The sequence below is a fragment of the Triturus cristatus genome, chromosome 9 (assembly GCF_964204655.1).
Source record: "Triturus cristatus chromosome 9, aTriCri1.1, whole genome shotgun sequence".
Lineage (NCBI taxonomy): Eukaryota > Metazoa > Chordata > Amphibia > Caudata > Salamandridae > Triturus > Triturus cristatus.
This window is the reverse complement of record NC_140592.1, coordinates 50,557,738-50,585,282: the sequence shown is the minus strand read 5'-3', so window position 1 is coordinate 50,585,282 and position 27,545 is coordinate 50,557,738. Positions and strand designations below refer to the sequence as shown.

At 43.3% G+C, this 27,545-nt stretch overlaps 1 protein-coding gene across 1 annotated transcript in view; it reads right to left on the bottom strand.

Moving 5' to 3' along the window:
* Positions 1-27,545, bottom strand: part of LOC146797369 (uncharacterized) — a 401,286-nt gene that overhangs the window by 345,488 nt on the left and 28,253 nt on the right. Inside the window, exons 4-10 of the mRNA XM_085624372.1 lie at positions 26,702-26,830; positions 22,650-22,796; positions 21,544-21,663; positions 21,249-21,395; positions 9,771-9,907; positions 8,085-8,211; positions 4,043-4,186 (exon numbers count right to left, since the gene is read on the bottom strand). Of these exons, the coding sequence (XP_085480498.1) occupies positions 4,043-4,186; positions 8,085-8,211; positions 9,771-9,907; positions 21,249-21,395; positions 21,544-21,663; positions 22,650-22,796; positions 26,702-26,830 (951 nt within the window). The remainder of the gene's footprint in view (positions 1-4,042; positions 4,187-8,084; positions 8,212-9,770; positions 9,908-21,248; positions 21,396-21,543; positions 21,664-22,649; positions 22,797-26,701; positions 26,831-27,545) is intronic.

Here is a 27,545-nt window from a genome sequence, read left to right as displayed (position 1 = left end):
TTGCAAAATCAGTGGACCGTGTTGTACACGCCCTCAAAAGTGCATTCACCTAGGGGTCACAAGCACTATGCCAATGTAACTGGGACCGGCTAGAGCAGAAACAAACCAGGGCCTTGCATCAAATCCACCTAGCTACGTCAACCAGGCACCTTCACACTGTGGGAAGGACAACAAGAGGCCAGCTAAATGGCAGCAGAGACTGGTGAAGTTTAGAATTAGTTGAGTGTAACAAACATTTTTCCGGCCTTTCACCTTGGAAGCTGTAGCCAGCTACCTCAATGCTCCCTGGAGTTGAAGGAGTCTCCCAAAGTGAAGCACGATGCCAGTCACTCCACTAAATTCTCACTAACACTGTCAGTCATTCCATGAATAACCATTCATGCACACTGAAAACTCATAACACACAAACATGTTCCCTCACTCTCTTACACCCCCCCCCCAAGAACACACACCGCCAGGGACACCTGCTCTGACACCAGCACCCAGAGTAACACACAGACATCTTGAACTTACCATGACTGTGCTCCCCTGATGGGCTGTGTAAAGGTCAGGACATTCTTCAGGTCAGGCAACAATAGAAATTCCATGCCAGGGTAGGGCAGCGGTAGCCGGTAATTCAAGCAGGGTTGGGGGGGGTGGCAGGTGATACACACCTGCACACACATACACTCACCCATCTACTTGCACACTCACTCACACCCATGCATTCACAAGCATGCACACATACACCCACCATTCACAAACACATAGACATGCACACACACATTCACAGCACACATAACTACACATACATTCATTCATACACACACACACGCACGCACACACACATCAAACATTTTGGAAAAAAGAATTGCCGGCTGCATTAGTGATGCTCTGAGGTTCCTGGAAGGCTGGGAATGAAACCTCCTTTCTTTGGCTGACTGTGACTGCCGCTTATTCCACAAACAGTGAGATGGGGTCAGTGAGCGTCGCTGACCCCACACTACGCAATGAGATGTCACTGATTAACACTCAGTTCCAGGTTCTTCAGGGCTCAAAACTATGAGGTGGAGGACCGCCAAGCACTTTGCTTGGTTGAGGTCATTCCCACTGGGCTGTGACATCTTCATCCCAGCAAAGTTGAGCCCAGGTAGACAGGCACCTGCGTGTTTAGTGCAAGTAGAGTGCATGGCTGCTGTGTACATGAAAACCTTTGCCATGGGAGAATTCTCCCATGGTGAGGTGGTCATTGTTCTTTTTAATTTCAAAAAGAAAATCTTGCTTTGGGATTGTCTTTTTTGAAAATAAAAAAAAGTTTAAAGTTACAAATATGTAGCTTGTAAAGTTGTAAGTTACCGTGGTGGCGGTTCCTGGAAATGCTAGAGATGTCCACAGGGACAGTGGACATCTCTAAAAATGGCGGGCAGAGTGCTCTCACATTGGCGCGAGTAAAGAACTACAAATGGCGATGGCAAATATGCCATCTGCCAATAAATAAATCAGTCCCAAGTGTGGCATGACATGACGAGTTCTAACACCTGTATTAGCCTGTAGAAATCACCTTAAGATAGAATAAGACATAAAAGGTTTACCCTACAGGAAAAGTTCTAGGTCACTGAGATTTGTGACGGCTTCAGAAGTGATGATGAATTCTACGCAATTGGTTCAAGAGGGCCAACGAGTCTTCCACACCCCTGTGTGTGTGGAGCCTCTAGCCTCCTGGAGAGTCCTTTTGTCTTTGACAATTCAGTCTGTTCTGCTCTGAAGTTGTCTTCACTCACATTTAGGCAAACTAATTTTGTGGAAATTGCTTGTGGCTCTAAATACTCAATGCAACAGACCGGATTTGATCCAGGAGGGTTTTACATGAATGCCAGAATTTAAGGATCTCCACAATGGATACATGTACACACAATGATATAATTTACATAGTCATTGGTTAGCTTGAATATCTGAAAAAAGAACTTGCACACTAGGCAGTTGGACGGTCGGATTCACCGAGAACTCTAGTATTGTATATTATTTAATCCTACTTTCTTTCAATGAGAAAGAAGATCAGTTCATGCTTAGTACTTCTAATTGCATCACTTGGAAACTGAAGTGTGTTCATTGAAATTAATTAAGGGTAGTGTTACTTTGAAAAGCAAATCTTTTTCATGTGTAGACAACCTAAAATTAACTAAGAAATTAAACAAATTTCCAACACTTATACCCTTAACTAGACCTGGGCGGTGAACTCCGCCCCGTTCGAGGAGTTTGCGGAGTTTTCTGCACTTCACACTCTGCGGAGCTCATGGAGTGCAGAAAATTCTGCTTCGTATAGTGTAGTGGTGTTTTTTCCTCGCTTGCGCTCCCGAACAGTAAGTAGTACAAAAGGGGGTGGTGATGGACGGAGCATCAGAACCAATCAAACACTCACACCCAGTCAACAGATCTGGGTTTGATCCATCACCGTTCTTTAGCCCACTCTGCCACCCCAGTTCAGACATGGCCATATGCAAATCAGTCTGACCCTGTGCCTCATGGGAACAGTCCAGCCCGAACTGCCAAGCCATGCCTTCCCTGGACCGGAAACAAGCTTCCTAGGACCGGTTTCTGGCATTTCAGCCGTCTTCAGCCAGGCTTGCTTGAATCCAGTGGCAAAGTGAGCAAGGGACTCACGTCTGAGCATACCCTGCCAACTTATGGCGAACAAAGCGGTACAAAAGGGGGTGGTGATGGACGGATCCAGTGGCTAAAGAACGGTGATGGATCAAACCCAGATCTGTTGACTGGGTGTGAGTGTTTGATTAGTTCTGATGCTCCGTCTATCACCACCCCCTTTTGTAAGAGTGGGCTAAAGAACGGTGATGGATCAAACCCAGATCTGTTGACTGGGTGTGAGTGTTTGATTAGTTCTGATGCTCCGTCTATCACCACCCCCTTTTGTACCGCTTTGTTCGCCATAAGTTGGCAGGGTATGCTCAGACGTGAGTCCCTTGAACACTTTGCCACTGGATTCAAACAAGCCTGGCTGAGGACGGCTGAAATGCCAGAAACCGGTCCTAGGAAGCTTGTTTCCGGTCCAGGGAAGGCATGGCTTGGCAGTTCGGGCTGGACTGTTCCCATGAGGCACAGGGTCAGACTGATTTGCATATGGCCATGTCTGAACTGGGGTGGCAGAGTGGGCTAAAGAACGGTGATGGATCAAACCCAGATCTGTTGACTGGGTGTGAGTGTTTGATTAGTTCTGATGCTCCGTCTATCACCACCCCCTTTTGTCCCGAACAGTAAGTAGGCGAGTGCGAGCTGCAGCTCGGGTAGATTTTCTACCCGAACGGCAGGAAAATCAGCGCAAACGGCAGTTCGTACTGCACTCCGCCACTTGCGGAACTCCGTGGAGTTTTTTTGTCACTCCGCGTTGTTTCACATAGCGAAACTCAGTGAACTACGCCCAGGCCTGCCCTTAACTCCACATCCTTACCACAATCCTTTCCAAAGCATTACATTCATATCCTTCATCCTTTACTGTACGAACCCCTTACATCATTAACCCTATTATGCCCTTTAAATCTATATCCCCAAACCCTTAACCCTATACTACATATCCTTAAGCCATATCTTTCACCATAAACAGTTAACCCCAAGTCCGATGATATTAAATCTATACCTCTAACCATATACTCCTAAGCCTATACGCCTAACTCTTAACCCTTAAATCCTAACCCTTAATATCTATGCCATATGCGTGAAACCTTTATCCATATGCCCCTAATCCCTTTACCATTAATCCTTAACTCTGTCTTATTCCCACATCCTAAACCCTATACTCTTCACCCCAACCCTTTCACATTCCCCATACTTTTCTATGTTTTTAGAACAAACACTTTGGGAAATGTTCCTTTTGAATGTATTTCATTTTAGAACTAGCAATTCAGAAATCTTATGTTAAGAAATGCTGCTTTTGAAGTTTGGAGGAAATACTTTCCCCATCTCCCCATACCTATGATTCAGTCTCCTGCGTACATCTCTCTAATGAACAATGTCAGTTATATCAGTAGTCTGAGGATTGATAAGAACTTACCAGTTGCCTTTATCGCTCTTGCTGGTTCCAAGACGTCATCCCCAGACGGTCCATCGGCAAAGATCACCAGTATTCCAGGTACATTTGCTCTCCTGCCATAGCTGGGAGTGAACATGAAATTCTTCGCAAAATCGATTGCTACGCCTGAGAGAGAGAAGAGAGACATGGTGTCACCTCTTGAACATGAAAAAAGGCAATGACACACTCAGGCGATGTCCTGTGATGTGGTTCAAGCACCTTCAGAGTGTCAGGGCAATGTGGTCAGAAAGAATCATGGAGTGCAAATGTAGAGGTACAACAAGCAAGAAAAAGAATGCTTTATTTTCTCTCTAAAGCCAAGAATATTGTCTCCCAGAGGCGGAGCTATCCATGGTGCAGCAGATGCAGTGGCACCAGGGCCCAGAAACCTGAGGAGCCCAATGAACCCAGAGTGTTGCTGCATTTTATAATCCACACTGAGCCCACTTCCCCTACTTGCACTAGGGCCCATGACACCCTTGATACCTCAATACACAGCTCTGATGGCGGCACCTCCAAGAGGACACGATTAACGACAATAAAGCAAAGAAAAAAAGAGGGGAGCAATGAATGCTGAACTCTAATGGGGAGGAATGCAAGAGCAGAAACGTATACGGAGGAGCTTGACGTGAATAAGACTTTTACATCATTCAGGAGTATAAGTACAAAGCACTTAGCGCAAGGCTCAAGAGTAACCTCGGAAAGTGCTTCACAGAAAGCGCGCCAGATGCATGGATAAGATATCTGCCAAAATGGTGAGGGCAAAAGCAACAACATTTAAGCTTCATTGGCAAAGCCAGTAGTAGGTCTCGACTCTAAAAGACTGAGCAATTGGCTTTGCCAATGCTTTTTTCCTGCTGTTAACATGTGGGCAAGTGCATTATGACATATGTGCATGAATGAATGGCAAAATAGCGATGGGCGTTCTGTTAAAGGAAATCCATTCCAAAATGGCTGCTGATGCACAAACGGAAGTGTTGACACACCCACATGTTTACACATCACAACACAAGAAGGCAATTCTTTAATAGTTAGATTAAACTAAAAAAGTAAAAAACAAAGAGCAAAGCAGTGCAATAAAGTGGAAGTTATTATTGAGCAAAAAGAGAGGGCATGGGTGAGGAAGGACAACCAGAAGAGAGATAACAAGGGCAAAAAAAGAATCCCCTGAAGTTAGCAAATGAAGGATACAACTCATCGAGCCAGAACACCGACAGACCAAAATGCGCCTGGGTAGGACAAAAACATGATTAGGGAGAAAAGCCATCGAATCAAGAGCAAACAATTTAGATGGACAACAAAGACATCCAATCAGGAGCAAGGGACTCCCTCAAAGCGCACTGTAAGTATATGTTATGTGTTGGAAACAATAGATATTCCTACAAAAAACAAAAGCCTGCTAAAGGAGTTAGAGAAAAGTACAATCTATAAAATTGTAGCTGTCGGGTTACGTGAAATGTTTCAAGGGATTGGTCGTGCTAACCTGCCATCAGTGTCTAAGGAGAACTGTCAAGCGTGTGACCAACTCTGACAGACATAAACTGGTCCAACCGTGTCCCTCAAGGGTCAATCTGAGGTCAAATAAGGACTCAGAAAATTGGGCCAATAAGCTGTGTTTGTAGTGTTTCTCTCATGTTGAGCCTTTGTTTTTGATTACATTTCATTCAATGTGTGTTCAGTTAATAGGGTAAAAAAATGTTGACTAAATAAAATATATATTCAAGTTCTATGAACCTTGCCTTCTTTTAGAACAAATACTTTTCCAACAAGTATTATGAAATACAAATTAAAGGGAATTTTTTTGAAACATGGAGAGATGTAAAATGTCATTGTCATTCTCTGTCTGCCCTTCCTTCAGTACTGAATGAGGAGGGATGAAATGAGAGATGTATTCAGATCCCACACTGGCAAGCCTCCTGCTAGATGGCACCTCCCAAACTCCACCTACTCCTGAAGCCTTTACTAATTCATACATCCTCTATTGCATCTGCATGACTCCATTCCTCTCTCTGGCTAGTTTTTCTTTTTATGTATTTTATTTCCAATTTGTCTTTTGTATAGTTCACCAACATGGACATGGCTAAGGTAAAGTCTGTATTTGAATACATTTAACGACTAATGATCTAAGCGCTGCCTTCGACACAGTCAACCATCGTGTCCTTCTTCATAGACTGGCGGATGCAGGATTAACTGGGACGGCACACAGTTGGATTGAGTCATTCCTGACAGGGCGCACATTCCAAGTATGGGACAACAATCACCACTCATCCATCCTTCCTCTCACAAGCGGTGTCCCTCAGGGCTCCTCCCTGAGTCCGACGCTTTTCAACGCGTATATGGCCCCCCTTGAGGATGTGGTGACACCATTTAATATAAAAATGGTAAGTTATGCTGACGACACTCAGCTGGTCGTCTCCCTGTCCCAACTGATAGACCACCCAGAAAACCTAACCAACTGTCTTACAGGGATTCATAACTGGATGAATAATTCATCATTAAAACTCAATGGGTCAAAGACGGAGGTCATGCTCCTAGGGAAACAATGGACGACCATCCCCCCAGCACTCTGGCCTGACGTATTCGGGGAAATCCCACCCCCAAAGCGTGAAATTAAAACACTCGGCGTGTGGCTCGAACCCGAGTTGTCTATGAAGACACAAGCAGCGAAAACCTCAGGCACCTGCTTCGGGCTCCTACGCACAACCCGCAAGATTCTCCCCCTACTTCCACCTAACTCTAGGAAACTACTCATCCAGGGACTGGTACTGTCCCGCCTGGACTACAGTAATATGGTCTACCTAGGAGCCCCTGAGGCCACCCTAACAAAACTTCAGCGGACACAGAACGTAGCGGCACGCCTTCTCACCAACCTCCCCTCCAGAGTGTCCGCCAAGCCGGCCCTCAAAGCTCTGCACTGGCTCCCTGTGCGCCAAAGGGTGCAATTCAAAGCGATGTGCACAACACATAAGCTGATCAACGGTACTGGCCCCGAGATTCTCAGAAAAATAATTACCCCCTACACAACAACCAGATCTCTACGATCTCAGAATGAGAACCTGGCCAGCATACCTAGATTTAAAAAAACTCGCACAGGAGGACGACAATTCTCCGTACAGGCGGCTGCTGGATGGAACGCCCTTCCACGGACCCTCAGACTTGAACCTAACTACCTGGCTTTCCGCAAGAAACTTAAAACACACCTATTCCCTAAATAGTGTTCCCTTATGAGTACCTCTCCCCCCCCCTTTCCCCTCAACAGGATTGCAAATTCACAGCGCGGGGATGCCCTTTGGTCACCAGGCGCTTTAGAAATCGTTATTAAATTAATTAAATTAAATTAAATTAACTCCAAGTACACATTATAACAACTCATGTGCCTCGCTGCCAGGTCAGAGACCCTTAACACTAGGCTCAAAGCACTATTTGTTTGGGCCGCACCACAAACTGGATTGGCTTTTGGGGTTTCCTATAGGATATATAAGATTTACATACGTTTCATACACTAACTTGAGGGCTACAAACATATCTCTGCGACCAGGCACTTAACTGCCTTAAGTAGCTGGAAGAAACATACAACACGTGTGCACTGCTTCAATGTGGACACACACCAATGTACAACACTAACGAAAGAATACACCAATCCGACACTACAGCACTGCTGCCGCTCAGTGTCAATGTCACTGCTTCAGCATTACCGACCTAGGGGGATCTATATTCAGCTAAAGGAACTTTTCAGCACCACCCATCACCAACAAACCATTACCACAATTTTTTACATTATTTTGTTTATCACGGGTCCCTTTATTTTAGGGATAACCTCCCTCAAACCTCCCCATTTCTCTCCCACTCCTCACCTTCAGTAAATGTATTTTTGAGAGTATGGGATTTTCATTTAGGGGGTAGAGATTTCCATATGATGTAGACCTAGGATCAGCATAGGGGGTGTAAGGGCAGCACAGCTCAATGTTTCCCTCAGTGTAATCTCACAGAGAGTCGCTGACTCGAACACTTCGTTGTATCTTACCCATCGATGTTCCACTGGGCTCTTGATATGGGATGGTCCGAATTTGCTGCACGACAGTGCTAATTTCACTGGAGCGGTTGAGCAGGATCCAAGGACGGGCTCGGAAGCTGTAAACAGCCAGACCTATCTGTGTGGAAGCCAGGCAGAGAGGTATTAGGAGCATCACAGAAGAAGGAAAGGACAAAGGCTTCTGGGAGAGACAACACACTCCTCTGGGGATGGCCGACAAGGGATTTGGGAAATATCTCAGCAAGGGCCATGGAGTGCATCTCTCAGTGCCTCAAAAGGGCAGACCTTTATACAAAATGGAAGACCTCTTCTCTGTACACTCAGATAACAACATGTGCAACCAGGATAAAAAAATAAAATACAGAAAGCAGGCCCTCTGAACTGCTGTCACACACTGTTCACAGTGTCTTGGTGGTGCCCCCTGGTCACACATCTTCTTCAGAATAAGGCTTCCTGAGGTCACTATGCAAAGGGACTGAACCAACACTCAGCGGATGAGGCCAAACAAAGATGAATCCTCTTTCTGTTCTGCTGGGGTACAGTTCAAGGGTGATACGTCCAGACAGTGCAGGTTCAAATGCTGCTATTGGGCGGGGCAACGACTGATCAGCATAAGGTTGTTCTACATCTGCAACTCCACAGATGAGCTCAACAATCATGTAATAGTAAGCAACAAGCATGTAATGGAAAGAAACAATCATGTAATAGTAAGCAACAATCATGTAATGGAAAGATACTCAGGGAAATTCCCAGTGACTGAGATGGATTTATGCATTTATTTAATCACAATATTCTTGTCTGAATGAGACTCCCCAAAGTTAGAGGGAGCACCCCAAAGTGGGTCACATGCTTTCTCCTCCTTAGGTTTTGCCCCGAAGACCCATGATGCCAACATGCGTTTCTGTGTTCTTTCTTTAAGAAGACGTGCCTTGCCAGCTCATACTTGAATGCTCTCTTAGGGGTAAAGACAAACTGATCGGCATAAAGTCAGGTCCACTTCTGTAACTGCATAAATGAGCTAAAAACAATGAAATGGAAGCAATATCTACCCAGAGGAATTTGCAGTGGTTACGACTGATTGGTTACAATTGATTCAACAATTTTCATCCATCACTTTTATACTGTTACGGAGTAATTGTAAGACCACTGTTCTATTTATTTGGGATATACTAATGCTTGATGCTACTCGGCAGGTACGTCGGAGCATGTCCAGGCAAAGGGCGGAGGGGAAAACTATAGAGCCAATGATGAGGGGTTATTGTTTCTAAGCACTATGTCCTCTACAGTTCTTCAGTAGTAGTGAATTTCTGGGTCTTTGACACTCTCCTGACTCTCAGGAACCATCTTTCAAACCTGCTGCAATGGGGATGGTTTTCTAGAGGGAGAAGCAATGAGTGCTGAAGAACCCTCCACCACATACCTTGTAACTACTCACAGGGATAGCTGGCGCGCCAAAGAAATCTTAAGCATCTGGATGACTGTTAGTGGTGTGCGGCACAAGTGAAATATCTGAGGACTTTTCCATGCACCCCTCTGTACACTATGACGTATGATAGCACAGCTTGAGTCACATTAATAGCAGATGGATCTAGGAAGATTACATTTCGCCAGGCATAGCCTTTCTGGACTCAAAATAAAACAATGAGGAATAATTTTCTGAATCAAAGGAACACATACCTGGGTGGCATCAGGCCCAAGTCCTCCTAACGAGGACACCACATCGGTGAGGAAGGTTTTGACAGCACTTTCAGTGTATGCATTGTCTTGAGTTCCATGGACCAGAAAGACTATGTCCGCACGACCTCTGCCACAAACTGAAAAATAAAAGAAGAATCATACATGGGTAAGAAGCTGAACTCTCACAAGAAGCACCTTGCTGTACATGCAACCATGAAGTGACGGGATCTGCTAAGACTGACAATTGTTTCAAAGAACTTTTAACTTTGAGAAAAAGAATGCTTCTCTTTGAATAGGAAGCCTGAACTCTTTGATGATGTGTGAGGTGGGTGTTTTATTTTTAGATTTGAAAAAAATAAGGAAATTATATTTTTATCTATTTTTAACTATCTGAAATATTGTCATTTAATTTAATTTATCAATATTTTAAGTTCTGTGTCTATTATTTTCTATGAGAGGGTGTTGCAGTATCAGTGGTTGGCCATGTGTGGTGCTGAACTTGCTACCATTTCTTTTTGGCAGTAGTAACTTACACTTGTGAATTTGGCTGCACCCTCCTTTTCAGCTGGTGGAGATGTGTAAGTCCACACTTTTGACTAACAATACATTGGGATTTTATGAACTGCCAAAAGTAGTAAAGTAACTTAAAAGTGTAAAAGTAAACATACACATGTAAATTACTCACAAGTGTAAGTTAACTTTGTTAATGAACCGGCTGGTCTAAATAAAATATATGTAAGTAAGTAAGTAAGTAAATGTATTATGCATAATTAATTAAAATCATTGCATATGGTGATCATACAAAGAAAACACAATTTCTTGTTAATATAACATCTATACATTTAAAAATAAAAGGAACACTTTTCTAAAAATCGGAAAATATTATACAATATAAAAAGAGAAAAGGTTAATATTCTTAAAACGTGCAAATAGGAGGAATTTGCCGATCATCCGAGAAATTGTCGCTGTTTCGTTAAACCATTAGCGAATCTAATTGGATATTTAATCTTTTCTCTGTAATATCCAAAAATTTTGTAAGGCGACAGTTTAATTGAGTAACAGTCGGATTATAACATAGAAGTATTCCTTGTCTGCAAGTCCTCACACCATGCTGTATAAAAAAAGGTTTTAATAAGGATACCCTTATGTCTTTCAGTTTTTCACATATTCAGATGATGTGGGTAATGTTCTCTTCACCCAGGCCGTATAATCTACATTCACTGTCTTGTCCTGTTCTTTTCCATGGCGGCAATAGTGCTTTTATGGGTCCAACCCCCAATCTTAACTTCAAGAATTTTTGTTTTGTATGGATCTTTATTCCTAGGTTTAGATAGGTTTGAGGGTTGCCATTTTTATAGTTGTTTATAACTGTCCATCCATGGGTTCGTCTTGACAATGTTTCCTTATCTAGTGCAAGGGAGATGCTTTTTGTTGCCTTTGTCGCCAGTTTTTTAAAAACATTGTGGGATACTGGAGTATTCCATAGGTTCTCTAAGCCCAGTTTCTCGATTGAATCTTTGAGATATTTATTAGATGGGGATTTGCTGTTTCGTGTGAATTCTGTCCATAAAAGGTCGTTTAAAGTGCCTTTTTCAGCTAGTCTGATTTTGTGCCAGCTTTTTGCATAAGCTCCCATTCTCTCCACTATTTGATTTTGTACACCAAATTCCAATCGAAGTTGGGCTGGAGAGGCATATCTTGGAAGTTGGAATATCACCCGATATGCAGTTGTTATAATATTATTTAGCGTTAAAGCGTCTCTCCCTCTCATTTGTTCACTCCCATATAAGATTGTAGGCTGAAATTTGGCTCTCATTATTTTTAAGAAAGGTTCCAGGGAGAGGTCTGGTAGCTGATTCTTCAATGGTTTGAGTGCCAGGTAGGATGTCATACCTTTTTTCTTTAAGGTCTCCAGCTGTGGTTTGCACGAGTTGTTGTGATCCAGGAGGATCCCCAGATACTTATAAGTAGTGGCTTGTTGTATTCTTTGCCCATCCAGGTACCATTTTGGCGTGGATTTTTTATGGTAATTCACTACCATAATTTTGGTTTTTGAATAGTTTATATTTAAGATGTTTCTTTTTGAAAATCTGTTAGTTGTATCCAAAAGGCGTTGTAGGCCAATCGGAGTGCGACTGAGTAAAACTAGGTCATCGGCATAGAGTAGGTTTGTCAAGGTTTTTCCTCCTAGTGATGGACCATGAGATGAACATTTGTCCAATTCTTCTGGCAAATCAGCCATGAAGAGGTTAAATAATACTGGTGAAAGGACGCATCCTTGTTTGAGGCCCTTGTTTGTTGGAATTTTTCTCGATAATCGTGAACCTTCTCCCAGTTTTATCCTAATCCATGTGTCTGTATATAGGTGTCTGAGTTGGTTCAGAAGTGGCGAAGGTATCCCCCATTTTGTCAGTTTATACCAGAGTATATTACGGTCCACATGATCGAATGCTGCTGCATAGTCTATAAAACAGAGGTACAATGCATGTTTTTTCTCTCTTGCAGCATCCATAAGTATGGACAGGGCCAAGATGTTCGTTGTTGTTCCTTGGCCTTTTTGGAAACCGGTCTGCGTTATGGGAATGATGTTGTTTTCAGCTGTCCATCTTGTGAGTTCTTCCAGAAGGATCCCTGCATAATATTTGGCCTCTACATCTATTAGGGCAATTAACCGATAGTTGTTTGGATTGTCGCGTCCTCCTTGTTTATATATCGGGCTTACAATCGAACCTCTCCATGAATCTGGTAGTTTCATATATGTTAAGGCATATCTATAAACTGGATCCAGAACTTTACTCCAAAAATCGGGATCTTGCTTAAATAGCATTGGAGGAATTCCATTAGGCCCATGTGCTCCTAATCTCCAACCTTTTGCTATTTGTTTCCTGATAAGTTGTAATTCTCTGTCTGGGTTCTCTTCTGATGAGCTCATTAAGTATGTTTTAATCGACTGCTCTTTGTTCTGTTCTGGCAGGTAGAGTATTTTGTGTCTTGCCTCGCTTGTCGCTGTTTTACTAATCTCTGGGGCTGGTTTAAGGGCAGAATTTCTTATTGTTGCACCTGTTATCTGAGTATCCACAGTTGGTTCCGAATCATTAAAGTGTTTGTATAAGTAAGTATATCATCTTGCTTCGGTGACGTTGGAGTTTATCCCGTGATGTCCTGGTCTCAGCAGCATTGAAGCCTTTTTCCAAAATTTAGCACTGTTTTTTTGCTTTGCCTCGTAGTACAGTAATGCCCAAGCTTTATGATCTTTCTCTTGCTTAGCTCTCCACCTTTTTTGCTTTAATATTTTCCTTGTTTGTCGCAAGGTGTTTTGCAGTTGCCAGTTAAATGGATGTTTACGTAATAATTTTAATGTTTGGTTTATAATTCGGGTCAATCTCTTAATCTCCGGGCATTTCGCTATTTTGTTGGAATTATATGAGGCTGATTTTTCCTTCTTCTTTGATTTGCTCGGAAATGTCTCTCTGAGAGTTTTGGTGAAATTATTCCAGCGTTCTAAAGGGTTGCAACTCTTTTTGTCCGTTTGTGCGTAGAGTTGTTTTGCGGTTGCAGCTATTGTCTCTATATTTTCCGAGTTGCATCTTATTCGCTTGAGATTGATGGTATTAGTTTGGACTATTTCTGTGGCTGCTGGAAATATCTCTGCTGGATTTGCTCTCAAGGTTAATTCTTGGGGAAAATGATCACTAAGGTCAATATTACCAATTTCAAAAGCCGTTATATTATTAAAAAGACCTAGGCTCGCGAAGGTATAGTCCAAGTGTGTTGAAATTTTAGTCGTGTGGAAAGTTGCCGCCGGTGGTTGGTCCTCGCTAAAGCGGCCATTCAGAGCCCTCAAATTACGATGTTCTAATTCCTGCAGAAGTTTTTTTGCTCCACTAATCATTTTAATTTTAGGTTCAGGGGTCTGGATTGGTACTTCCCAGGCGTCTGATATCTCTTGTATAAAGTCTGGGGTTTGAGCCGTTTCTATAAGATGCATATTAAAATCTCCTGCAAGAATAATATGGTCCGTTTTTTCCTCTTCCATCAACCTGTCTAATTCGGCAGGTAATTCTATAATAGCTTTTTTCTTCCCGTTTTGGTGTAAATAGATATTTATTATTATTACTGTCTGTATTTGTTTATCTATATTCAGCTCTATTTTTATGGCTTGCACACTATTTGGAGGTGATATTTTAATGTTTATTGGTATAGTTTCTCCAATAGTTGTTGCAGAGGTTAATATCGATAAGCCTCCTGAGCTACGACCTGGATTTGAGGTCTTAGTTGCTAGAGTCGAAAGTGATGCAAATCCTTTCAAACTAAATAAATTATCTTTCCAGGTCTCTTCCAGGAGTATTATGTCGAATTTTTCTATATAGCTCAAAAATTCTTGCTCTGACATTTTAGCCGCTAGACCATTGATGTTCCAGGTGCTTATTTTTATCCCACTTTGTTTAGTTTGTGGTAAATGAGTAATTGTCCGGTCAGGTCATTTATTGGCCTCTATTGTAATGGCACATTGGATTCCTTGCCAATTTTTATATATTGAAAGTTGTGGTTGTGTAAGTTGAGGAACGCCATTCGCTATTGTAGTTAGAGAGTTCTCATCCCTATTGACTCCGGGGCTTCTACTTCTAGCGCCTCTTAAGTTAATACTGAATTAATTGTTTTATCTGAGTTAGTTGTTCTGTTTGTTAGAAAAGGAGTAGGATATGATGGTATTATAACTAGCTCCAAATCTATTCCCCAGTTTTTGAAGCAATCCTTTTCCTGATAAATTCTTCTTGTAATCTCAGAATTTTGCCATGTCGCTCTAGTGGATTCTGAGTTTTGGATATTTTTTCGTAAAAATTCAATCGATCGTAAGTCAGAGGACATGATGTTTTCTAATTTTTTATTAGAGTGTAAGAGTTGTAAGATGTTCTGTCTATTTAGTATGTCCATAGGCCCTCTCGATTCATATAGCGGATGAAATATAATGATATTCGATTCTACTTTATTTTCCTGTTGATGATTATCGTAGGATCGACTAACGATCATGTGGCTTGTGTTTACCCGTGTGTTCTGTACCGGCCTTATCTTTTCTAGGTCATTAGACCCTACTAGTTGTTCGATTGCCCCAGAGTTCGTATCGATTTTATTTCTGTGAGCCACAGCGTTATATTCGTGAGAGTTAAGTTGAATATTTGAGGTCTGATTTGTATCCTCCTTTTGAGGGGGCGGTCTTCCTTGGGGACATGTATCTTGATTACGTTTCATTTCTTCTGACCTTTCCCTTTGGTTTTGAATGGTTGGTGAGGAGTCTTGCTTCTCTATTACAGCTATGAGTTTTCCCGAGCGGCTATCTTTCCGTGTTACTATTTGTTGTGGTTTATTCTTAATTGACTTCAAAACTTGTGGAGGAGTATTTTGAGATATTAGCCGTTGATCACTTGTGATATCAGTAAAGGAATGATGTCCTATACTTAACTGTTTATTTTTTCTTCCTTTCCTTTTGTTTTTACGGACATTTTTTACTCCCAGAGTGTCATTTCCCAAGGTCTCTACTCGCCCGCTTTCCTCTTGAGATTCATTTTGTTTTTGCGGAGAGTTTTTATCTGCAAGAATTTCCGTTTTATCTGTTGATAAAAGTACTTCTTTAACCGTCGTGTTTGCGATTTTTAATAATGTTTGATCGATGAGAACTTTTTTTATGTCGAGTAATAAGTCTCCTAATATAGTTGGTAGTATAGATAGCTTTTCAATTATTGGTGCACATGTGCATTCTTGGCTAACTTGTTGTATAGCATAAGTACCTTCCTGGCCCCTCTTTATTAAATCATTCAGGCCAGCTAATTTCTTATCTATTCCCACTGTCGAATCAGCAAGGGCCTGTAAAATTGTCAGCTGAAGGTCCATTTTGTGTGATTGGTACTGCAATGCCGCTGTTGAATATTGCATTGTGCTTAGCATTGCCTCCCAAATTATATTATTATTTAAATATGTTTTATCTTCCGGAGAATTTTTATCTGGTATTGTATCTTGATCATAAGAAGCGACCATTTCTTCCCATTCTTGCGTGGCTAGGAAGGACATATCGCTTTTATTTGATTTGTCCACAAGTGAGATCTGGTGGGTGCTGTCTGAAAGGATATTTTTAGATGATGTTGTTTCCGCCTGGTTTGGTAGTAATTGGTTTGGATCTATGCCTGGACCCCTATTTTGTTCTAATTTAAGTGGGGATCCCTTTGTTTCCATGTCTTTTATTTTTACTTCCTTTGAATTTTTATCTTTTACTGTATTCTCATGTAGGTGTTTTACCATGGACTCCCCTGTTGTTTTGTCTTCCTGTGGCTTCATGTTAACAAATGGTTTTATATTTGCCATAGGTGAAATATCAACTACCAGTCCCTGTATAATTTGTGGGCTTTGTGTATTTTTATCGATGTTATCATGTTTTTCATTTTGCAGTTGATGGGCAAGTTCACTTAAATCGTCAAAAAATGGCGAAGTATCCTGTGTAGACGGAGTTAACAGTTGATTTTTATGTTCCAGATTTATGTTACTTGCCGTTTCGAATTGGATATCGAATTGTGTAATAACATTATTTGTTTGAAGTCCTTTCGCACAAGGGGTCTCCGTTAATTTTGTTGGTTCATTATTTATTTGAAGAGCCGACCTAGCTGATTCGGTGTTCCTGGTGTCTGTTTTAACGGTAATTCCTTGCTGAACTGGTATAGATTGTTGCATTCCTGGGTTACTTTGAGGTGTCAAATTAAAACAGTTTGATTCAAGAGGCAAAAGAGGGGTTTGTAAGCCTTTTAACACACTGGTTTTTGAGAAAATTGCAGTTGTTGGGTCTTTCAAGAAAGAAGATTTCGTGTATATCTTAGGTTGGTAAATACAAGGGTTGTTTCCCTTGTTTCCATTAGTTGTATTTTTTGGTGTGCAAATTGTAACAATTTGAATAATTGGCGGAGGATTATTCATTTCCCATTTATTCCATGCAGGGGCTATAGTTGGAATGATGAGTTGAGACTAACTTTTTTCTAAATTTGTGTTTGTTGAGTTTATATCTTTATCTTTATCTTTATCTTTGTCGTTGTCTTTATCATTATTTTTTCCTTTTGTCTCCGTTATGTCCAGTTTTCGCGTTTTATCTTTAAAAAGTCCACGTAAGATTCATTAAGATTCTGCTCTTGTAAAGTACTGTTATTTACATTCTCCGCTTTCCTTTTCTCTGCTTTGAGTTGAGCTTTTGACTTCGCCTTTATTATCGTTTTCCTTATTCTCCCTGATCGCATGATTATAATTTAATAATTTAATATTCAATCTGTAATCTTTTAATCTATGTTCGTATTCAAGAGCCTATTGAGGGCTTTATGATGCCTGGTTGCTCATTGCGATCTTGTATCTCCCCCCCTGGGATCTGTTTAACTAGTGCAAGAACCAGTAGCTCATAGATTTCTCAGATACAGATTCAGATTCTGTCAGTTTCAATCTCAGGGAATCCCCTAGGGCCCGACTCGTGCAAACACACTCACTCCTCACCTGTCGGGTCTAAAGGCGTACTTAAATTGGAGTCCGTTTTTCTAGAATAGTCCCCCGTCTCTCTGTCCTACCCTCTCAGGCGAAAGTGGGGTCAATTCCGTCGCTGTCACTGCTGTTGTTGGTGCCAATGTGTGAGGAGCGAGGGAAGGAGAGCAAGGCAAAGGCAGAGGCAAAGGCAGGCGCAAAGGCAGGTGGAGGGAGGCTCCCGGCTCCCAGCTCCGTGCGCCACCACTAATTCCTCCGGTTCCTTCAATCCAACAGCGTTCCAACTCCCCCAACTCCCCCAGCTTCCTACAGCTTCCGGATAGCGGCGGCCCAGTGGCCTACAGTACAATGTAGGCGGGGGCTTCTGCAGCAAACCAGCAACAGACCACGGACCGCGCTGGCTCTCCGTGCTCTCCCGCCCGTGAGGCCGAGCCGCTCAGCTCCAGTGACCTGCGACTGCGACCGCGTCCGCCGCAGGCCCACACCAGCGGCACGTCCTCTCCCGGGGAGGCCCCCAGCGGCAGAAGATGGTGAAATTACGGTGGAAACACAGCGGGGCGCAGCTCGCGGTTCTCAGCGGCTCTCAGCCTGCTTGCAGCAGCGGCGGCGGCAGCCCTCTGCGCGGACTCTCGCTCCCTGTAACACTGCTTCACAGCGACACACAGCGACTTGTGAGAATGAGTGAGGAAGGGAATTTTTAGAACTGGTCATTGGACAAAATATATGTACAATGAGGATAGCAGCTTCTTGGAACAAGATGGTAAGAGATACTAGTGGGAAACAGGCAGGACGAGACTAGAATCCAAAAGTCGCCCTCCCAAAAATATTCAAACCCGCCCCAAGTTCCTCCCTGGTATGTTATGCATATTTGTAAAGGGCACTATCACCTGCGAAGGTGTCCTCCCTATCTCTTTATTCTCTCTCTCGTTATCACGTTGGACCTGCTGCCATACATCTCTGGGGAGCTGGACACAGAGGCAGTGGCTGCTGACCTTTCAAAAACTGACCTCCAATGAATCCAGCCCCTCCACCCACTGGGGAAATTCCCAATGGGATGAATTGCCAGTCCGGCCATGGAAACAATGTTTTGTATTGCTGTTCTTGAACTTTTATCTGCGAAGATGGAAAACCGGCAATCATATAAAATACCCCCACAACATATGGAGGATTGCCGTGTCCAAATAGAGGAAAGAGGCCGATGGCCTGGTGTCTCTCTAAAGTCACTGAATATTAGGGGGTACATAATTTCATTAAATGCATAACCACACCATCACCCCACTTCTTAACCTTCTTTTAAATCCATAGGACCCGTTTTTGAAAATAGTTTTAAATCTGCAGATGCACACATTGTGGAGATTGAGAACTGTTTGATTTACAGATTTTCCATGCAAAAGTGCGTCCTAACACACATGCATGCGTCCTGGCTATTATCATGATGTCACATGCCGGATAAAGAATTATAGACAATATTAGAATAGCTTTCTTATGTTTGTCCTTTTCATGGAAAATGATTCTCCATGAAAGTCCTTTCTACACCCGCATGTCCTGTGCACATGGATAATATTAACCCATGAGCCCACACTCCTTGCACCTTTGACACATAGAAATGTTTGAAAGTTCAAATATGTTTATGATATGCATTGGAAATTTTCGTGAACATTCATAAATTAAATTAACAAATAGATATTTTCTGACCACCTCCGTACTCTCCCCGTCAAATGCCCCCCAAATGTCCTTCTAAACCCCACTCATGTATGCGTAACATCTGTAAATTTAACGGAAAATACGTATTTGTAGGTGCCATATCCACTTGCAAAACTAAGGGACTTATTATGAGTACTGTGTCTGTTTCCAACAATCGCCACACTGTGGGTCCGCCCTGCCCGCAGTATTACGAGTGTGGCAGTTGAACCACCACAGGACCGCTGCATCCGCTAGGGGATCCCGATCCCGCAGCAGTCGCGCAAGAGTCAGGAGCAGGATTAGGCTGCCGGTTCTGCTGTGGCACTGCTGAGCATATTCTGAGTTCCCTGTCCACCGCCCTTTTCATGGCAGTGAGCCTGCCATGAAAAAGTTGGCGGAAAGTCAACTAAGGGGGCACTAACAGGATCCCTGGCTGCTACTGGGCCTGGACGTGCATGCAGGAGGGCACATGTTGTGCCCCCTATAATTGCACCCCTTTGCCTGCATGGTGTGACATGCATGCCAAACTGTGCAGGAACGTGCTGCAGATGGTCTCACAGCGGCGGGCTGCATGTTAGGCTCTTGTATGTGCCTAACAGACCCCTGCCATCAGATCGCCTCCCGACTAGGATCACACTCGTAATCCAACGGGCGGGCGCACCGCGGCTTTGGCGGTTCTCCAGCAGACGGCACTGGCGGCGCAGCTGGAGGACCGCCAAAGTCATAATAAGGCACTTGGCTCCTGGAAAGACTTTGCGAATAGGCCTCCTGCTTCTGAGTAAAGAGATCCTCCCGTTGCAGATGTGCAGAACACTTGTGGATTGGCACTGTGAAATAAACACAGTATTCACATTGTAAACATATTTAAAGCAGCATAATGCAAACCATGGTAAATCCTGGCTTAGTGGGGTAGCATCAAACAGGCAACAGCAATGTAATCACTAAACATAGTGCTATAAATGTCTCCTTATAGCTAGTGAATGAATGAACTGGATACAAAAGTGCAGGTGTAAGGCATCTGAAAAGCTAGCATCGTTCAAGTGTTATGTGCCAATTGATTTTGTGCTCAGCCTGAGCTCAAGACTGTTGAAAGGCTCTGGCAGCAGGCCTTTGATGTTACAACTTAACCGTAATAAGTTATTACAACAGACTAGGGATGTAATTGTGTTATAAAAGGTGAATATTGATACCACAGCAAGAATGTTATATGGAAACCAGGTACAGGAGTAGAGAGATGTTACAGCTTTTCATGTATTACATATGGGATAACGTTCTTCCAAAAGTGCATTACATGTATATTGTACGTCACCAAGAAGTTGTGTGGCAATACTGATAAACGAGGCTGCGGACCAAGCGCCTCCATGTGTTCAGGGTGCACCAAGGCGCTTTATTATCCTTTTGCCAATGTAATATATCAGCCCCCATCATCTCCATTTTGTGCAGGAAATGTATAAGTAGCTCTTCCTGGCCTGTTTATTTTTGCATTGTGAGACTTCTAGGTTTGTTGGCCCTATTGGAAATCCAGAATGCACAGCCTGTACAGGACAGAATGCACAGTGTACACTTGGGGTGGGACCACCTTGGACCTTTGCCCCTCGTGTTTCTATTCTGAGGTCTTCCAGAGGTGCAGGGGCGGAAGAACCTGAGATCAGTGGTCGGCCAATCCTTTTCTGTGGAAGCCTATCTGTGGCTGCACAGCGTTGGTGTTTAACTGTCAGAGGGTTGTGGGTTTAGGGTTTAAGCTGCCCCAGTGAGAAGCATTTGGGGACTTTGCAGTCTACGCTCAGTGTGTCTGGTCTGGTACAGGTTTTACTTCTTCCGGCAGCTGTGACAGGCCGCCCTCCACCAGAGAGTGAGGTTACTGAGTGAGGGTGTCGCAAACCCAACAGGGCTGGGGTCGCAGAAGAAGACACTATGATGTTGTACTCGTAATGATTTATTACCAGAGAGTATTGATGTAATATTCTTGTTACAGGCACACTCTGGCATCACAAACTACCAATATTAAGAAAAGAAAGTACAGATGTTTCAATAGAAATAGCTGCTGCTTCTTATAGTATGTAGCACTGTAGATGTGTGACTAGTAAGAAAAGGGAAGTTTTTCATGTATGTGTTCCAAGAGGCATCGTAGACAACGAGACCAAGGCTCAGGTTGTCTATGTTGTTATTGGGACCCTTCCACACAGGAGTGAAAAGGCAGGCGAGGGATACAAACAAACGCGTCCAATATGTTGACATTGGGCAATACTTATCCTCCATGTGGACTGACTTTGCATCCATCTTTCTCACCTGTACGCTCTGTGATGGTTGATTCTGGTCCCCTCCCCGCATCATACACAGGGCGGATGGAGAAGCTGTACTGGCGCCCTAGTCGGAGGCCGGTCACCTGGTAGACGTTCCTCGACCCGGACAGGGTCCTTTGGGTCTCCTCTCGCTCTAGGAAAGAAGCCATGAGACAGGATGAGGGAGAACAGAGATCAGCAGCCAGCTGTGCTCAGAGATTTCCACAACATCTGGAGGAAGGTCCCTTGCAACAATATCTTCATTGGGTGAATATTCCAAACATTAAAATGTTGACAATTACCGGTTGGCAGTTTCCACGATAGGATATAATTGACAGCGCCCGGCACTGGGTTCCACGTCAGCGTTACAGCATCTTTTTGGACCTCTGTTACTCGGAGGTTGGTGACTGGTGGTAACTGGGCTAAGGAGTAACCCCAAAGACATTTAGTTAAATAAATAACTCTATTTCTTCATTTATAACACAAATAAGTTACCAAGAGGGAACACTGGACTGTGTGGGTTTAAACAAAAACATATAGGGAGAGCCTGGCACAGAAACAGCACCATGGAAATAAATAAGTGGCAACCATAACCACATAGAAATGACACTATAATGAGTCCTGGCAGGATTGGACACATTGTCACCACACCTCTGGACAACAGTAACCACCACTAAATACTAAATGCAACAGACCGACCTTCACTGACCAAACACAATGATATAAGAACTTTAAGACTCAAGTCAATGAAGAACACCCTGCCAGTGCAAAAGGGACAGCTGGTCTCCAAAAGCACATTGAGTCTATACAAGTTGGTGAAATATGCAGTGTAAATACTAGTGGCATGGTACAACCTAACCTAAGCTAACCTAACCTAACCTAACATACCATAACATACCATACCATAACATAACATTGTTGTTACAGTATTTTATATTGCACTAACATGTCACCCTGCAGTTAAATCACATACGCGTTATGGATATAATGTGGTAGCTGTGCACTTTGCACTTTTTCAGAACCACATGCTGGTGCTAGAATGTTCATAACCACAGGAAAAATGACATTTTGTTATTTGGAAGTTCCTCTCTGCTGCTCGCAGACTAGTTTTTTCAACCATGTGTTGCTTTTTGGCACCTTTTTGTAGTATTTTGTATTTTAGTTATCATTATTGAACTTTTTTACTTGTAACAATCAAACAATTGTCTACCACAGAAACACTGCCTTGTATCCGGTCATCATTATCAGTTTGAGTGTAGAAGCCCTGGGCTTACAGGTGAACATCCTCAGGCACTTACTATATATTACTATAAAAGTCTATGGAAAGTGTCAGACTGTGGGCATAGGCAGGGCCCCTTCTGCCTTCCCAAATTGCAAAATGTTATTCTGCTGTGCACCTCACACTTACCGGTGGTGGCTGTGATCGACACTGGTTCACTTTCTCTATCTCCGAGAAGGGTTGTGATTCGGATCAAGTAACGACCACCTGGCTGGAGACTACCGATCTCGTAGGAGGAGGCATCCCCACCGATCTCCCGAGTTATCTCCGAACCACCTGCCAGATGGAAAGAACAAACAAGACTTGGACCTGGTTTACTGAATCCAGAACACTCATCACTCTGCTGAGGTCACCTACCTCTGTCCTCAGCCTCTCACTGAAGAGGGGCACTTTTGTGATACAGAGTTAGAAAGACAATAGTAAATTCAAGGGTCAGTCAATCAAGAAAGGTAGATCTCAAATAACCCTGAAAAGATTTGGCTTCAAGGCCCCGTTTCATGAATTAGAAAGCTCTTTGTTGCATGGAAGAAGGTGCGGACAGAGAGACCAGGATTATCAGGGCGGGAAGCGCAAGAGAGGGACCAATAGATGAAGAGAAATGAGACAGATGAACCGAGAGGCTGAGGAAAGAGATAAGGAATAAGCTGAAGATACAAAGGTGGACGGGAAGGAATGGGACAAACAGACCAGCGCAGTGGTGGCGGCAGGGGTCAGGGGAAGATAAGGAAGGGAGCAGAAAATTGGGACTAACTGATGGGAAGATGTGAGGCAGACAGACAATGATGTCACAGCAGGTGAAAGGGGGTGAAGCAGGGCACTGTAAGGTGGGGGTGAGTGGGTGGGGCACACAGACCTATTCGGTGGTGAGGGCAAATTGAGAGCAACAGTCAAGGTAGGCAGTGGGAGAGTGGTTCCAACTGATGGTGTGGGGGCAGAGAGTTTATTGAATGAGAGGATGAATTACAGTGAGCAGAACTACTTGGGGGCTCAAAGGAGTCAGACTGGTGACCAGAGCAGTGTAGTGAACAAGGGGAAAAGAGAAAATAAGAGATTGGACTAGGAACTGTAGGTCACCTCAGTACTCTGGAGAGAGGAGAAGAAAAGCAGGAAAGGCAGACAAGGGCAGTACGTGAGGAATAGGCAGAAGAAGTGTGCTCAAGGCTTCCAGGTGTTGGGAGTGGAAAGCATGACAGGTAGACAGTCCTGATTGAGACAGAGGAAAAATGAAGGTGAAAATGTGACAGTGAGTGTCCGAGGATTTAGATTAAGAGACAGCAAATGGCACAAACTGGGGACGGGGCAAATTATTGACACATGGATGCATAAGGGTGTAAGAATGTGAAGCAGACGGGCCTAGGTATACAACAGCAAAGAAAAAAGGGATTAGGAAAGGTAGACGAAGAAGGCCCTCACAAGGGGATGGGCGAAGAAGCCATAACCCAGACCCCACTCTTTCCAGAGCTATGCACTCCTTCAGCAAAATATATGTATAGATTTTTAATTGTCAGCAAGCCTGCCATCTTGAGTAATAATGAGGCGACTTACATAGACATCCCAAAAGATGGCGCTGGATAGTGTCTCTTTACCAGAAGTAGATTTTTCAAACTAACACTTAGAAACAGATGCATACGGCACCTTTTAAAAACATAGGTGAAGCATCCAGAGGGCCCGCATTGCTTTGGCCTCATTCCTTTCAGAAACATTGGACAGGCCTACAGACTAGAGCAGAGAGGCATTAAAGGGACTGGCAGTCTAGGGCAGGGCAGAAGTAAAGTGGGGCTGACAGAATGAGGCAGTGGGGCAGAAGGAGCTAGGGAAGTGTCACTGACAGAAGTAGGGGGAAATCAGGAGAGGCAGATCTGGGGGAGGAACAACAGTAGGAAAGGAACGTCTGGGTGTGCAGAGGGAAGGTGCCACGAGAAGACCGTCGTAGGGTATGGAGAGGAGCAGTGGAATGAGGAGATAAGGTACCAGGAATGATGTGACCTGTTATCATTCAAGCTAGCTACGGAAGGGTCAGAGGACATGTAAGAGTTACATCAAAAAGCAATATTGCGTATATATATATATTATGCAGAGCTTTGGTTAACGTTTTGGAAGAGGAATGTCTTCATCTTAATGCTCAAAAATGTGCAAACTCATATTTTTTTTAATCTAGGTACAGGCAGCACAAATCAAGACATACATAGGAAACAAACCCTCTTAATAATAGTCCAGGTTAAAGGTGAACTGTGCAAAAGTCCAGTTTATACAAATGGGACGCCTCTCTGTACTGTGGCCCTACCTATTATCTCAGACTGATGCGGGGTTTATGCAGCCTCAGAGCAGAATACACCTGAGGGTAGTCCTACCCATTTCTGTTTTTTACTGTGGCCCACACATCACCTGCTCACAACAGCTGATGGGTGGAGTGGGACATATTACCTTTTGCATAAATGGTTAGTCTTCAAGTCTTAAATATCAATGAAATGATGCCTCAGCTCATAAGCTTTGATCAAAAAAGACATTTCAGGACAGGGTCTGGATTGGTTGCTTTCTGGTGCCCATCTGTCTACTTGCAAGATATATCCTCAGCTGGGAAATGGTCACTCAAAAATGGCTCCCGACATATCAAAATCTTTGGAGCTGCTTCAGCTACAAAGGGGGCGAAGCATTCTTTCCAACAACATATCTTGTTAATCCCACAATCTGTAAAACCCAACCAGGGCACCTTGGTATGACCACGTATTCATCTCATTTTGATGGATATAAGTGTGGAAGCTGCTGGAGGCTATCCAAAACGACGGATAGCTGAGCGTCGTTGCGTAGACTACGCCACCCACATGTTCTGCCACATCTTGATATTAAAGCCCCCACGTAATCACTACTCCCTTCTCTCAGGACATGTACAACCTGAGAGTGCAAGATTGAGTACACGTTTTATTGCCAAAATATTTGAAGGTTTAACCATAGAATAATAAATTAAGACCTACTGCCATTTGAAATTAATATTTTGTTATATTTCTGAATAAAGGTATGATGGCTCTAGCACTCCAACATCAACCATTTAACTGGCTGTTACAAGCCTCACATGCCCAGTTCTAGATGCGTCAACTGCTTAAGGGCCTGATTTAGCATTTGAAGGACAGTTCCTCCACCCTCCTGATAGACTACCGTCCGTCAAAGTTAGAGATGACCACCAGCCCAGCGGCCGGTACATTCAAATGAACTGCTGTTTCGGTCGGTTTTGAAAGCCGATCCCTAAACCTTTCAAACACTTTTGTTTTTCTGAAATAAACTCCCAAAGTGGGAGTTTGTTTCAGAAAAACTATAAACTAGTACCCCCCCCACTCAAGTGGCGTAGCAAGGGAGGGGCGGGTGGGTGGTCCGCCCCAGGCGGCGTGAGTTTTAGGGGCGGCGGCCCCCCTCCCCTGCTCTTATCTGAGTTCGCCGCGGGGCGCAAACACAGGACTCGCCAGCAACCTCCCCCCTGCTGTTCCATGTGGGGTGGCAAAGGAAAGAACCGCCATGGGCGGCAAAGTGAGTAGCTACGCCACTGCCAAAACCTGGACATGTTCTCATAGGGTCATTGATTGTTTTCTTTCCCTCACCACTAGGGTTTTCCTGGCAGTGATGTATTGGGGAAAAAAATGACATCTTCCTCACAGGCCAGGCACTGTAATGTCCTTCTTCCGGCGGCCCTTACTCTGTCTGGGTGTTGAAGGAAGTTTTCCAACTGCATTGCTCACAACCTCCTTCCATCAGTCAATCCCCACTGCTCATGGCCAACCTCCTGTTGGGAGCCAATACCCGCTGTGCACAGCCTTCAACTGAAACTGTGTAAATTGGGCAAGTCTAAAACTAATTATTTGTTTTTTTCCATCTCAGTAAAAATAAAAAGTCATGTTTACTTTGCACATCTTATCAATATGGCTTGAAAACTTATTGCACCACAGAAAGGCCAATGGATGCATCTGTCAAAAAAATCAAGATTGTGTTTTTGTAACATTTAAGAGAGTTAATATAGGGCTATATCAAAGAAGAATGTAGAAAGGATTACCTTAGCTGACATTGTCGACGACTGTATTCTCCCCATCTATACTGTTGTCATTTTATAAGACAAGTCCTTAAAACTCTAAATGAATTGTTTCAAAAATGCAAGTGAAGGGATCATGCGGGCTGGAGATTCGACCCATGCTTACCTTCGGCCAGTCGCCAGCTCACCCTATAGCCAGAACTTCCTGCCACTGGGGTCCACGTGATCCTTATACGTTGCCCGGCTGATTCAATTATACGCAGATTTCCAACGCCGCTTACAGGAGTGATTTCCGCTGCAAGAAGATCCACCCAGAGGAGCGAAGGGAGAGAAGGAGAAATACAGGTCACTCAGCTGTGAGTCATATTGAGGGGACCTCCACTAATGGAATAAATCATAAATCCTCTGAAATCGGCCAAATATGGTTAACATCACTACTTCTACTCTAAGGGGCCGATTCACAGAACTAACTTAAGACAAAATCCTAAACTTACTACTTTTGGTATTCACAGAAGTTAGGATTTTGTCTTAAGTTTGTCTTAAGACAAACTTAAGACAGACTTAAGACAAACTTAAGACAGACTTAAAACAGACTTAAGACAAACTTAAGACAAAATCCTAACTTAAGTCTGTCTTAAGTCTGTCTTAAGTCTGTCTTAAGTTTGTCTTGAGTCTGTCTTAAGTTTGTCTTAAGCCTGTCTTAAGTCTGTCTTAAGTTTGTCTTAAGTCTGTCTTAAGTTTGTCTTAAGTCTGTCTTAAGTCTGTCTTAAGTCTGTCTTAAGTTTGTCTTAAGACAAACTTAAGACAAAATCCTAACTTCTGCGAATACCAAAAGTAGTAAGTATAGGATTTTGCCTCACGTTAGTTCTGTGAATCGGGCCCTAACACACCTTACATCATCCACATCTCTTTGCATTAGAGCTTGCCATGGGTGTGTAATGGTTTCAGTAGTGCGGTAATCTCGACTGGGAACTTTCAGAGGAATATGGTGTTATAACTTAACCTTAGCT